The sequence below is a fragment of the Rousettus aegyptiacus genome, unplaced genomic scaffold (assembly GCF_014176215.1).
Source record: "Rousettus aegyptiacus isolate mRouAeg1 unplaced genomic scaffold, mRouAeg1.p scaffold_m13_p_3, whole genome shotgun sequence".
Taxonomy (NCBI): domain Eukaryota; kingdom Metazoa; phylum Chordata; class Mammalia; order Chiroptera; family Pteropodidae; genus Rousettus; species Rousettus aegyptiacus.
In genome coordinates, this window is record NW_023416306.1 from 134,360,053 (window position 1) to 134,375,193 (window position 15,141).

At 35.0% G+C, this 15,141-nt stretch overlaps 1 protein-coding gene across 4 annotated transcripts in view; it reads left to right on the forward strand.

The window, feature by feature from the left end:
* Positions 1-15,141, forward strand: part of MAP2K5 (mitogen-activated protein kinase kinase 5) — a 233,478-nt gene that overhangs the window by 47,050 nt on the left and 171,287 nt on the right. For all 4 annotated transcript variants that reach the window (XM_036218037.1, XM_016140982.2, XM_016140980.2 and 1 more), the window contains exon 8: positions 6,024-6,088. In XM_036218037.1, coding sequence (XP_036073930.1) covers positions 6,024-6,088 — 65 coding nt within the window. The remainder of the gene's footprint in view (positions 1-6,023; positions 6,089-15,141) is intronic.

The window sequence follows — 15,141 nt, forward strand, 5'->3', positions numbered from 1 at the left end:
CCCGTCCATGTTTCGAAGGCTGAAATCTTAATTATCTCAGATGCTTATTCAGTGCCTTCACATGCTGACCTCTCCAAGCCTCGTTGGCATTTCATGAATCAAGTACTTGTAGTGGAGCATGTCAGGAAGACAAAGCTAGGTCCTCGTGCTTGTCCTTTAATATCACCTGTAACTTTGTGGCTTAATAAATGTGTATGCCTTAAAACGGTGCCTGTATGGTGGTGCTTCTGGAAGCCTTACTCATTTATTATACAATCCCTTGAATACAGTTAGAAAAAAGTTGATCTGGTTCTGACATCTCATTGTCATCCAGAGTATGTGAATCCTAGTCTTTAAAAATATATACAGCCAAAGAGAATTTGTTGTTATCTATATAATCTTGATGGTCTCAGAATTTTAGACCATAGTTATCTCATACTTTTAACTTTAAGCAGCCAAGGTTTGTTTCGATTGAGGTCCACACATATGTCCCTCTAGTGCCCTGTATACGTTCAGAACCATTATGAAATAAAACCTGACTAAAAGCAGCAATATTAGGCCTACGATATTTATGTTCAACATCTAGTTGTAATTTATGTATGAGTCACTTACATTCTTCATCTGGAAAATATATTTCAAAATTGACATAAATTAAGAAGCTTTAACTACATTTGTTCAATCCAGGCAATAGAAAATAACCTGTCATAGATTTATCTTTCAAAAATGAAAAACAGTTTATTTCTACTGCAAAAATAAACATTCTGAAATGTTCCTAATGTTTTGACAACAAACCTAGTACCATAAATATCTTAGCAGTCTCAGTTATGAGTTTCTCTGTGGTGGAAGATTGTCATAGCAATGGTTTTTGACACCTAAAGATTGTTTATTGCTTTCCCTTGAGAATGTGATAACCTCACATTAAAACAATATGGCATTTTCTTTCTCTTAGGGATTGGCCTTTTTTATATTTACTTTCATTCATAAGAAACCAACCACCTTTGGAAGTCTTCAAAATTCTTCCTTCTACTAATTCCTCAATTGCTTGGTGCCATAGGGTAACTAAAGAGTGAGGGAGATTGCATTGCAGTAAGGTAATGTGCTCCGTTGTGGCATCAATAAATTTCTGAGCTGAATACTGACACCACTTGATATGGAAGATGTAAGTCACATTTAACGATACTTTAACACTTGAACGTAGTTTTTTATTTTAGTGGTTTATGCTCTCAAGCATTAATAATGATTTGCCTTTCCACTAGCCTCCACTTAGATTTAATAAGGAATTCATATTAATCATTAAAAGAAAGGGACATGATTCTTCAAGATAATCAAATATTGACAGGTTAGAAATAGCTTTCTGCCTGGGTTCATTGATATAGGTTATGTGATATAAATATTTATTTCTTTTCTGTCACTCAGAGTAAATGCCACCAATTGATTCAGCATTGATATAATGTCAACAGTTCATAAGAAACATTTGACTGGCTTGTGTTTTCCGATTAGTCTCTGCTCTATAAAGTGGGATTTACTAAATCTCTCCAATTGTCTGCTCATAGAGTGTGACTGCTTTCTGAAACCATTATTGCTTCGATTTGTAAAGCAAAGGTCTAGTGATAGGAATAGTTTCTGTCAGACCTTTACATATAAAATAAGGATTAATTGAGCATTTTTATTTTAATGATTTATAAACGATAGGTACTGATTCTTCTTAACATAGGCAGATAATAAAGAATGGTTTTTTTTGCTGATCCATAATTGAATTCCATTTCATTTTTCCCATTAATTTCATTAATATTATAGTAAATCAAGCACTTTTTAAAAAATTTAACATTTAGTCTTCGGAATGGAGACATTGTTTTTCTGTTATTGCTTTATGATGGAAGATTCTTTTCCATCTTAAAAGAATTATAAGGTGTTTGGGACATGTTTTATTTATAACTATAAATCAGTAGCACTGATGTGTTTTCTGGTTCTGTTTTTTCTCAATTCAGTTTTAGAGTGCGGTATCATCTGTTTAACATTGGCCCTTGATTTGAAACTGATTAAAAATGGTCCACTGGGTCAATTTATAGGATTTAAAAACTACACAGTTACTCCAAGGATGTGTAACTTTGACCTTTGCATCTCTAAAGATGTTTCTCCTTTTTCTGTAGTTTAGATTTTATAGGAGATTCTGTAACAGTATTTTCTTAAAAATAAATCAAGTATAAATGTCTTGAGAAGTCACAGATCTATAACTAATTCTGATCCTGATGCATATTTGGCTAGTATTTTGAGAACTTCAACCTAAGTAGGCATGTTTAGGGAAATAGGTATTCTCCTGTAAAATTAGCTTTAAGGACTGTATTATCACCAGTATATAAAACTCTTATATTCTTACGATTCATCTTAGATCCCATATGAAGACTGAAACATAAATGAGACTGTGTATGTAAGTGCAGACTACATGACACCCTCCTCTACCTTCACAAACACAACCTTCTGCCCTGGATTGTCCTGTCTACATTTCTTTCACAGCCCCTGCCTCTCAGTAGGTGCTGAGCCCAGTGCCAGTCATTTCTCCCAGATCATTTGCTGTCTTGGCAGTTGACACGTAATTGTAACTCTCATGGCTTTTTCTTTCTCCACCCTCTCGTCTGTTGTCTTGCCTTTTATTTGCTTTTTTTTTTTTTTTTTTTTTTTTTAGTCCAAACAAGGAACTTAAGTTATATTTAAAATTTATTTTGGTATCTTTATTGAATAAAAACCTTTTTACCTCTTTTCTATAGAAAGAGCTATAGGATTTTAAAAATAATTCTCTTCTTAAAAACCAATACCATAGCTCATGAAATTGCTTTTCACTTTCGAGTGCCCTTCAGTTGATTGTTTTCCTTTCCTTACTGTGGGCTGGTAACCATGGATGGAGAAGATGCCCCTTCATACGTACACATGAGGTCAGGTGCTGAGATATATAGCATCGAGTGGAGTATACTGCAAGACTGAGTTCTAGCCTTGTCTAGTTGTTATTGACTAGTTATGTGACCTAAATGAATTGGGCCAAATGCTTAAAATTTTGTGACTTTTATGATACCTGATCCTAACTATAATATTTAAGTGTTGTACTCTGTGGCTTTCAAACCTCACTTTTGTGTCATAATGAGCACTCTCTCTGTGCTTCATTTTGAAAAGTTGGATTAATATGCTTATGTAAACTAAAAAGGCAAAAAGGTTATTGTTGATCCTCTTAATGATTTTTTTTTCATAGTTGAGATCAACTAAAGTAACACATTTTGATCAGAGATATGAAATTATGAAAATTTTGTTTTTAATCAATTCATGAGATTAGCTCTAATAATTTTCCTTTGTAAAACATTTTTTACATGAATTATATTTATACACCACATACAGATGAGAAAATACACTTAAAAAAAAGAATCTGAATTTGTAATCATAAAAATTTCTCAATGAGCTTATATGCTAAGCTAAGCAAAGGTCTATAAAACTTTAAATCACCGTACAAATACTTTAGCCATTTTGTAATGGATACTGTCTTTTTAAGGACACGGTTCTAGAACTTATTCTTCAAAACCATTTTTATCTTTATGAGACACTTAAAATCTTCCTTATCATCTGAGGGATTCCAAATTTCCGTTCTTGAATCTGTTTGCATAATGCTTAGTGTGTATGCAGTTGCTCTCACACACGTAGGTGCTCACACGTGTACATGCGTGTGCGCACACACACATTTCTTATCTTCTGACTATTTAATATGCCCATCACGCCTGCTTAGGTTGAAGTGCTGGGAATGCCGGGTGGATGGCTGCTCCACTTCTCTTTTCAACCTAGCGGGCAGTAGAGGTAAAAAGACTGTGATGTTGGAATTAGAATGGTTAAAGCTACTTGGAGACATGCCATACTTAGCCCTTTACCTTCTTTTCCTCCAACAAAATACGACAAAATCAAGGTCCCTCCAAAGTCCTAGGTCTGTCCCAGTGTATTCTTGGAATATATAATATCAATATGTCTTGGCGTGTATATTTTTCTAAGAGGAAACTTCTGGTCCTGTTACTTTGAAGGCCCTGACATAGTGGTGGAGGTGGAGGGGGATTCGATTACAGATTGTGCCCCTCCAGGGCCCAGCTCCAATATACTCCATAACTACTTCTTGCTTACCCTTAAATCTCAATGCCACTAATTTGTGGACTTGAGTGAAATAGCTCTCTTCTAGAAATTTACTTCAAGCCATGATGAGGGTACAGCTTGTTAGAAAAGTAAATGGTACAAATTAGGTTGTTAAAGTTATGTTTAGACTACCTAAAGAAGTATTTTAAAGGAATTAGCCTATTTGTACCTGCCACTAGATACCGCTATTTACGTATGTATCCTTCATACCCATCGATCAAAGTAAACCCAATGGCAACTATGCCAGTTTAGCATCTCAAGTTACTTTATGTGTTCCTTTTTTTTTTTTTTCATGCTGTCTTAAAATTTATCATTTGGTCCAGAATAATGAGGTTTTCTTTTCTTCATACCACATATTTTATATAGGTTAAAATATAAGGGTTTTTTTTTTTTTCTGTATTAGTAATGTAAAGGGAAATAGTTGCCAGTTTTTCTGACCTGTCTCTCATTTCTCCACTGACCGTAAATATAGTAATTAGCTAATTGCACATTGCATCAATCAGGTTGTACTGTAGTTACGTTGTGTGCGGAATTGGCCTTTACACATTAATCTGTCAATACTCTTTTAGAGACTGGCAAAACAGGTTGGAAAGGAAGCTGTTTCTGTTACCTGCACTGTACTCCTAATTATCACAGCTCTCTGAAGCTTCAGCTTCAGAAATGTGTAGAAGAAAATATTTCCCTTGATAAATGAAGGCTTGCTTTATTCAATTGGTAGAAGTTTAGAGTAGAGCAAAATACTTAAAGCTTTCCTATAATGGTCTGAAAGTAAACTATTTTATTTCCAGGTGATATTGAATTAAAAACTTCATCCATTTTCTGTGCATGCAAGGCAGTGCAATTCCCCGGAAATTGATTTTTTTTCAGGGCTTAGTATGGCTTTTCTCAAGCTTTAGCTATATGAAAAATAACACCTTTATTGAAGCCACTTAGTGAACAAAGTTGGCAGTTAATATTTAAGCAGCTGGACCAGTGTGTAGAAAATTACTGAGTGTATCAAATATAGTCTGACTAGTCTTAAAGTCATTTGATAAATAATTATTTAGGGAGTTCTTTAAAACTCTAAAACATTATTTTGTGGGCACTAAAATCAGTACTATTTATGATACAAATGAGACTAGTATTTGTAGTATAATAGTTTTACGAAACCTGGGAAAATGTATATATTGTTTTATATATTAAATTATAAAAATAACTATAAGAATTACACAATTTTGTGTTTTCCTTTTATGTATTGTAATATTTGACTATATGTGCATTTTAAAGTGCATCGATATGGCACTTTTCCATCAACATAATATGATTTCTACCCAGTTATTGCTCTGTACTAATTTGTAATTTCTAAAGAAAAGGTATATTTACTCTAGGAAAATCATTAACATTATTCAGTTTGTTTAATGTTAATTATAGGGTCACCTGAGGAGGTTTCGGGGGCTGATTTATTTACAGACCATGAATGTGTGTGTGTGTGTGTGTGTGTGTGTGTGTGTGTGTGTGTGTGTGTGTCTGTCTGTCTTCGCAAGTTTGACTTTGGTTATGTGCAGTCCTATTTGGCATTGGTTATCTGTAGTGCTAGAAACTGTGTTCTTATCGGTATCTCTGACCTGACCCTTTTGAGCTATGTTATATCATTCCATTTTGACACCTTTTATCAAACTTTAATGAAATGACCCAGGCAAACAAATTGTCATTAAACTTTCCATCACTTTGTCCCTTGGTATCGTCTTTTATAAATTGGACAGCAAATGTTGTATTGATCTTCTCGTTCTTGCAGCTGAACTTGAAATGACCCAGACTGCTTGTTGTTTATGGCCCAGAGTTGCTTTTCCTTGACATTTCCATCCACAGCATGACACCCTTTTTGTTTTTCTTTCTTTCTTGTGGAGATGAATGAACAAGACATACGGTATCGAGACACTCTTGGTCATGGCAACGGAGGTACAGTCTACAAGTGAGTAGTCAATTTTGTTTAAACTTTCTATTCACTTTTGCCACATGTTGGTATCCCTGATCTCCGTGGCAAAGATTTTTAAATGATCGTCAATGCTTAGATTTTATTTCTACATTTGACAAAATTCTGCTAGGCATCTATTTTTCTCAGGAATTGCTTGGAAAAGTGCATTTATATAGCCTTTTTAATATTTCTGAGTATGTACCTCTCCTGGGCGAGCCATTAATAGTCCACCATTAGCAAGGGTACCTTTAGTGGGCCTGAAGTTTAATGCATTTTTTTTCCTTTGCTCTTTAACACCATGATTTTTTTTTTTTTTAACTTTCTAGCACCCTGTGCTAGTCCCCTGCCTGTTTACAGCTATGCCCAGTGGAAGACAAACTGTATAAATACATTACTTTGCCCATTGTTGATACTATAAGTTATTAAAATGCCTTCTTCCTGTTGTATTTCCTTCTCTCCTCACCCTACTCCCCTGAGAGAATTTCTACACATTGATGAATATGTTAAGTTATAAAATTCCCCCAAATTCCAGTTGCAGTGATCTTACCCTAAAGGAGTGTTCATTTTCATATTAAAAAATGCTAACTATAAAAAATAGTTCTCTTGACAGGAAAGTCTTTCTCATGCAGTAGTGCAAAGTTTAAACTACATAATGTAATATCTGGTACTTAATAGTCTGCAATGGTGTATGAAAAATATTCCACTAGGAATTAAAAAATCCATACTCTGTAAGAAAGCCCTGAGGGAGCAATAAAGCTTTCCTCCGGAGAGCTGTTTTCCATACATACGCTAACCCTGCATCACAGTATAATTGTGTTTTCACCTTAGATATTTTAACATTGATATTAATATATATTTTCAAAGTTGTAAAATAATTTGTTTTACTAATGTTACTAATGTTCTTAGAATTTTAAGTTTTAACTAACCACATAAATACAGATAAAAATTGCCCTGTTGCCCTATGATCATGAAAGGTCACATTTTAAAACCCCAGAACAACCTCCATGCTTAGTTGCAGCCTTGGCATAGAATTAGATTTCTCGGGTTAGAAGCTCCTTCAGAGTTATCACTCCAGCCCCCTAGCCCACAGCTTCAATCTTCTCAGCAGGCAGAGCCAGGGTGTGACTCTTCTCTCCTTTAAGAACTTGTGTTTACACATTCGCATAGTTGATCTGAGTGTTAAGTGCTTCTACTCTGATAATTGAGAGAATTAAGTAATGACATATTTCTTACACAATCCTTGGGTCTTGCCCTTAAAATGTTTGATGCCTTGTATGTCTAATGAGTTTAAGGCTACTATTGGCCTTCCCTGGAGCATACTAGCATTCCTTCCCATGCAGCTCCCAGTACTATATAAATAGCATCTCTTCATTTTAGTCTTCTCCTTACTCTTGCGTGACTTGAATTTTTGCCCTCTTCTGAAGGTTTTTGGGTCAGGTACCCTTAGAAAGGAAAGAAGAAGGAACATGTACACTCCAATTTGCTTCTCTTGAGTTCCTTGGAGGAGCAGTTTTCAAAGCCTCAGCCTTTCTTCTTTATGCTTTTATGCTGATAGCCAGATATACTAATATGGGAAAGATTTCTAGCAACTCTGGATTCCTTTTATTGGCTTCAAATGGAATCCAAAAACATTTCTTTGGACTCCTAACCCCTTTCTTATTGTGCTATTTCACCAAATGTGTAACTCTCAAGCATGTTTGTATTTTTTAATTCAGGTTTATTCCAGAAGGGGGAAAATATAGACCACCAAATCTCAGCAGATAATTTTTAGTAGAAATAATACCCTAGATGTTAACATTTTGATCTATTATTTTAAAGTGTAGGTTTGTTAAAGGAAGAGGGGAATACAGGGAAATGGAAGTAACATGCCCATCCTGCAAGGAAAAGTTACAACGAAATTACGTTAGTATTTTTTAAAATATTTTAATTATAATAAAATATATATAACATAAAATTTACTATCTCAATCATTTTAAGTCTACAATTTAGTGTTACTCAGTGTATTCACATTGTTGTGCAACCATCAACAACATTCATCTCCATAACTCTTTTCATCTTGCAAACCTGAAACCCTGTACCCATTATATAATAATTTCCCATTTGCCCGGTTGATGTTTTTAGCAAGAAGCATGACTAGAACTTTTTTATTAGGGCCGCAATATCCAAGGGAATATCCCACATGTTCTTAGCACAAGTTCTTTAATTTGCTGGAATGCTGAAATGACGTTACAGCTTATCTTAAGAATTCATTTAGCTACCATTGCTTGGGCTCAATGTGCATGTTGTAGGATGTAATGCATGCACTTTCATTATTGCTCCATTTCCCAAAGTGCACATTGCTCCAAAAAAGTTTATTTGGGAAAGATAGATATTCTGTTCCCCTCTGAGAGATTTACAATGAATTTCAAAACCTTTGAGAAAACAGAGAAACAGTATATGTTGCAGGTAAGTGTAGGAGTTGCTCTGAGTTTGAATCCTGTATCTGCTGCTAAATAGCTGTGTGACCTTGGGAGAGTTATATAATGTCTTCTGCCTCCGTTTCCACATGTGTAAAATGGGAATAATAATAATATCTGTCTCATAAAGTTGTTGTGAGGTTAAACAGGATGTTCCATAGAAGTGGCTTACCACTGTGGCTGACACTAAATGTTAGCTACTGGTAATGGTAGTATAGATAAATTAACTCAAGCCCTGTGCTTCCTGTGCTTATTTGGCCATTGGATTCTTTTGTTTGTTTGTTTGTATTTAGATACACCTGTAAACATCTTGCAGAATTAGAATTGCATTGAATTTGAGAAATTCCACATTATAAAATGATCTACAGTATACATCTGTTTCCTCCTATCCTTTAGTTTTCTCATGAATACAATATATTATCTCACACAATGATTTTTTTAAAGCTTCAAAGTATCTTTTATCATAGTTTATTTTGTAATTGCTGGTATAATGTTAAATCCATTTTACCACTGGAGAAAGCTAGGGCTCGCAGTCCTGTGGCCATTTAGTGGCAAAGCCAGAACTCTGCACAGCACCTCTTCCTTTCACTGTGTGTTTTTCCCCAGCAAGTGCTGTTTTTCAAGGTCAAGCAGAGTCCCTTGGCTTTCTTGTATTTTCTGGTGTACCCAATAGAGTCCTAGGATAGAATAGATGCATTATACACGTTGGCTGAAATGAGAATAAGGCAAGTGGAGGTTTTTTGTTTTTTGTTTTTTCCAGGCAGGTTTTAGTAGGGCTCTTTAATTGGGTCCTTCCCAAATCTAGCTAATTTTAGAGCCCGCGTAATTTAGAGGCTGCATGATTGTTTTAGAATATTAACCTAGAAGAATAGGAATCGCTAAACTAAAGGTATATATTTGAATGATTAATTTCTTTCAAATGTTAAAACTTTGAGTGCTTAGCATCCATTAACCCAACAGACTAGTTACTGTCCTCTTTTCTTGGATAGTACGTCACATTGAAATGAAGGTAATAAATAACCCCGGTTACTTTGGAAACATTCTTATAATGAAGGCCAGTCACTCAGGTTCCTTGTTTCTTCCTCAGTTTGATGGAGTCACTTAAGCTTTAGGCTAACTTCATTACCAAAGATGAAGTAATATTTAACTCTTTAGACTTAAGTCATAGTAAGTCAGTTAGCTAACAAGATCTTAAGGATCATCTTTTACATTATTTTTTCTTAATACAAATTATTCAAGCTAAAACAAGTTGTCGGCTTTTTGGTCATGTATTCTAGTCTCTTGAAAATAGTAGCGAATTTTCTACCTCCAGCTGCTTCCTACAGTGCAGTATGGGTCTAACTTGGATTTGGGGTAGAATTTTCACAGTGATGTAATCAGTAGCATATATGCTGCCTACATGGTGTTTTGAAAATTGGATATATACCATTATTTAAGAATTAATTTGACCATATCTGGAGACAACAAGAAGAGGGAAGGAGTAATAATTCTCAAAGGTGTTGATCTCTCCAGTTTTATGTTGTCTTACCTATTTTATGGTTATTTGTTGGGCAGCAGGGTGAGAGGATGGTCCTTGGAGATGGTAACTGAGATCACATGAACAATTAAGTTATATTCAGCCCTTGTGATATGGCTGTACAGGCCGACTAAAACATTACATTTGTGTTTTGGAACTGGAATTATATCAGCTCATTATAGTTATGATTTATTTCATGAAAATTAGAAGCTTTGGTGGTCAGTTATATAAAATGAGAAAGTATGTAAACTGGCTAATTAAAATACTGTTTAGTAAACAAAATATTTCAAATCATGGAATTCCTGAGGAAAAAATATAATAAAGAATCCTTGATGAAAATATTGGTATGCACACAGCACCCAGAGAACTCGTACCTCTTTCACCAGCTGACATGAAGGTGCCAAACCTGAACAGCAGCTTCTCTCCTAACTGCATCAGAACCCCATTCTTTTATATGTTTTCCTTAAAGTGCATCTTGTAAATTAAGAGTAGTTTTTAAATGGTTTTGATATTGACCCAGGAGTAGGATGATGGTTTGATTTATTTTAACTTTAAATTTCTAAACCAATCTGGAGCATTTTCCTTGTAGCCAAGATCATATTTTTAACAAGGAAACAAGACATGATCTTAATGCAAACTTAAATACTTGTATATGGCTGGATTGCATTATAGTATGTGAAAAGCAAGGATATTAATATTTTCAGAAAAATCAATAAGTATTTGTCAAATAAAATTAATTATGTATGTTTCCTCCTCTTTCAGCATTCACCGTTATAGGTTTGTTTCATACAGTAATGTGTATTGTATTGATTAGAATCTAAAGAATGAACCTGAGCTTGTGGTTCTCTATACCTTTCCCACCTTTGCTTCCCCCCTCCACATTCCTGTAACTTCACACATGCTCATATCCATTATGGCAATGATGGATTATTGGCATCCAACCAACATGACAGAATGTCACAGGTCGCTGAGCAGAGATTTTCAGACCCTGTTTCCACCCGAATTAACTATTATTGAAATAGTTTATTGAGATTGAAGTATTGATCATTTTCTGCTAACCTTGGCTTAAGGGAAGAAAGAGGAGGTGGGATGTTTCTGAAAGACACTAAATTTTATTTTTAAAAATCTCATTTATTTAGCCTTTTCCTATTCTATTTTATAGCCTCTATTGTTTTATTGCTTGGAAAAGTGTATCTTGACTTTATTTTTATGACAGTATAATTATACTTCAGAAATGCACTTGATTACTATGGGTAACAAAATTGTTCTAGTATATTGGTTTGGCCAGTATTGCTATACAAACAACTTTTCAGTCAATTGAGTCTAGTAAAAATCAATACATTATGGTAATATTTCAAGTAAGAATTTGCTGAATCTAAGTATTTCAGTACCATCTCCTTTCAGGGAAAAATAGTTTTAAAGTGGCAAGACTTCTTTCAAATATTTTATTTCATTAAAAATACTTTCTTTATAAAGAAATTTAAAGTCTCCAGCAGAAGTGGTTGGGAGCAGATAAACATTAGCACACTTCTGTTTTTAAAAGGGTGGAAGAGATCTAGTTTTCTTTTGAAATCTGTTATCTGGCTACATTAGGAGTGTATAACATCTGGGTTTGACTTCATCTTACTGTTTGCCACTTTTGGATTCAAAAGTGTCTGATTCTGGGTATTAAGTTTACAGAGAAATGTGGATAGTTCAGAGGCAGTCACCCAAAGGAGCATGGAGAGAATAATAAAGGGTCTGGGAATTGTGCCTGTCCAATCCTCCTTCAATCATTTGTTGAACAGTTGTGTTTCTGAGCGTGTGCTGTGTGGAGTACAGTGTGCTGTTTGTCGGGGACAGCCTGGCTCTCGTTGGGCCTGTGTCCAGAGGGATGGAGAAGATCTGTGCACAGGTAAGTATGGGTCATGTCCAGGTAATCTGGGTGGGCATCCTCACAGGCCCAGCACCGTGCCTTTTCTACTGTAGCCACTTTAGGTTCGTATTTTTAGCAATTAATCTGCAGAGGCAGATTCTTCACAATTTAGGGATGGACACAAAGTATTGTCCACTGCCAAGTGATTCTGGGAGATGTGAACTCTCCTACCTTACTTTGTCAGAACGACATGGCTGTTGTTCAGAACCCCTAAGAATTCCCACTTAGACCTGTACATGATACGACTGCAGAAGTTACTCCCAAGTCTGGAGTTCCAGAACTAAATTCAGCATCAGTTACCATAAAAATATGTCACGTATTACTTGGTTTTGTTCTTTTAAATTTTGACTTATTGTAGAGTCATTCAGTTATTGAACAAAACTTAATGTGGGTTACTCTGTGCCAAGGACTGTTCTAAGCACATGCGACCCAGAAGTGAACAAGATAGATAAGTTCCCTGTGCTTCTGTACTCACACTAGTGGGGCAAACAGGCAATAAGGACAGGAATACCAAACTAAGATGATATCAGGCTTTGCAAGTGCTGTAAGACTAAAATAGGTGCTTAGTAAGGCTTATCTGAGGAGGTGGTATTTGAACTGAGTGAGACCTGAAAGACAAGAAGGACCCAGTCTCAGGGAAGTCTGGGAGAAGAACCTTCCAGGCAGAAGGAACCATTCCTGGCAAAAGCCCTTAGATGGATGTAAACGTGCTGGGTCTAGGCCACTGTGATTGGAGTAGTGTGAGCTCAGGGGCAAGTAGAAAGGTGGGGACAGCCCAGTCACCCTGGATCTTTTAGATCTTGCTAAGTCCATGATAAGAAGGCATGGTCAGTATAGTTACCAACCCCACACACCTTTTTTTTTTTTTTACCAGTGAGAAAATAAAGCTTGGAAGGGTTAAATGGCACCCCCAACGTCAAATCAAGACTAGAACTCAGTAGCGAACATCAAGTTGTACCCCTTAAATATATACAATTTTTATTTGTCAGTCATACCCGAATATAAAAACTGGAGGAAAAAAATAATACTAGGACTTAGATCTGCTGACACCTAGATCAATACTTGGGTTTTTCTGTTTGCCAGTCACTCTCTTGAGTTTCCTAATTTTTAATCCAAATTATTTTGGATGTAAGATATAAATATATAATTCAGAAAGTCAGAACGTACACTCTCTAGTTGTTAATTTTAGAACCTTTTTAGTACATGTTAAAACAAGCTTTCCATGGCTGACAGAATTATTGTAACATAACTTATTTGGTTTATCCTTTTGGTCTCTTTACTTATCAAAAACTTAGAATTTAATAATTAAATCCCTAGATTAATTGTATGGTTATGCTAGTGGAAGTCGTGCATTTCTTGATTTATAAGATACATTAATTTTTTTTTCAGCTGTTTTACAGTATCTGATGTGTTAGAAAATTGTAGTCTCTTGGTTGGCATATAACACAAGCAAATATTTGTATACCATAGCATCTAGGGTATTTACTTAAATTGCTTTTTTGGAAAATAATTCACTGGAAAGTCCAAAAGGCATTTACTGTGTATAACTTTCTGCCACAGTTTTTTTTTTATTGCTCTGTTGTTGGTTACTTTGATATAAGAGACCATGTTTCCGTTAAATTGCTGCCTTACTGGAGTGATATATGTTTAGGTTCTGATTTGTGCACTAATGCTGAATTGGAGGAGCAGATCACAAAATTAGAGAGGAAATGGCAATAGAGACTTAGACTATGGATATTAATCATAAAATTTTTTTAAACAATTTGGTTTTTAAGTGTGACTGTATTATGTTATCCTCTGGACTTTAAAATTTCCATACTTTCCCTTGTTTATATTACAAAAGAAAGAAAAAGAATCTACAGTATTATTGCTAAAAGCAGAGTTCGTGGTTTTTGTTTTTTAAATTCAAATAATGAAATGAAAAATGTTAAGACAAAATTAGAACTTCCTTTAGGGCATAATCAATATAGCATTTTAACAAGCTTAGTGTATTTGGAAAATATGTATTGTGTAAGATTTTCAAACATACTGATTTTATTACAGCAGCTCACTGTAGCAGCAAAATGTAACAATCTACTTAATAAATGTAAAGCTCTAATTAAACCATAATTGAGTTTTCAGAAAAGTTATCTAAAATATAAGAATAAAATATATCTGTACATTGTTTCAGCAACAAAATATATAGCTAATGAAACTTTATAATGGTAGAAAAAATGATATATAGGATGGAATTACACAATGAATTTTCACCATAAACACATATACTGAGTTAAGTTTCTGTACAGTATTTATTTATTCTCCCTTTTAACTTTTTTGAAGGTAACTCTCAGTGTTGCAGATATAAGAGCTAGGGTAACTGAAGGGGCAAATGAGAAGTTTCCCCGCTTCCCTGGGAGGCCACATCAAATGTTTTAAGGCCCTGCCTTTCTGCATACACCAAAAATGCAAGAGGTGCTCAGAATCATGGCTGCATTTCCATTTCCCAACTGGGCCACCATTACACATCCAGGATTACCCCCCCAGCAGCATCGGAATGTCGCTGGGTAGAGTGGGTGTCACCACTGAAACTCATACTTTCTTATTTCTTAGTCCCTTCCCAGTGCCCTTTTCTAATAAATAATTACATTTTGTTTCTATGAAGAGCTAAAGTAAGCAGACTGTGTGCAAGCCTAGGGATTTCTGCTGGCATTTTTTAGCAAATACACTATAGTGGTATTTTTTTATTTTTTGTATCAGACACATACCTTGCAGATGACCCATATGAACAAAGACCTGTCTTCCTCCTTCCCTGTGACTTGTAATCTTTGAAGTAACTGATCAATCTAGTGTCCAGAATGTTAACTTCAGTCACTTTCAGCATGATTCTCCAGAAATTATATTTTTGGGTTTTATCATTGCCCCTGATTTTGTGAGTGCATTTTTGTCTGTATTTAAATCATCTTTGAAATCTTGTTGGTATTTTGGCCACTGGTCTTTATAAGGAAGTTAGTTTTCCTCCTCCCACACAGAACCTGCTTCCTCTCTCCTTCTATTAATCTTTAACAACATATATGACATCTTTAAGCCTTAATCTCATAAATAGATTGGCGAATAGCACCTTTTCTTGACTGATCTCAGAGGTTATAAAACAAAACGTTGCTTAATTTTTGAAGATAGTACAGTT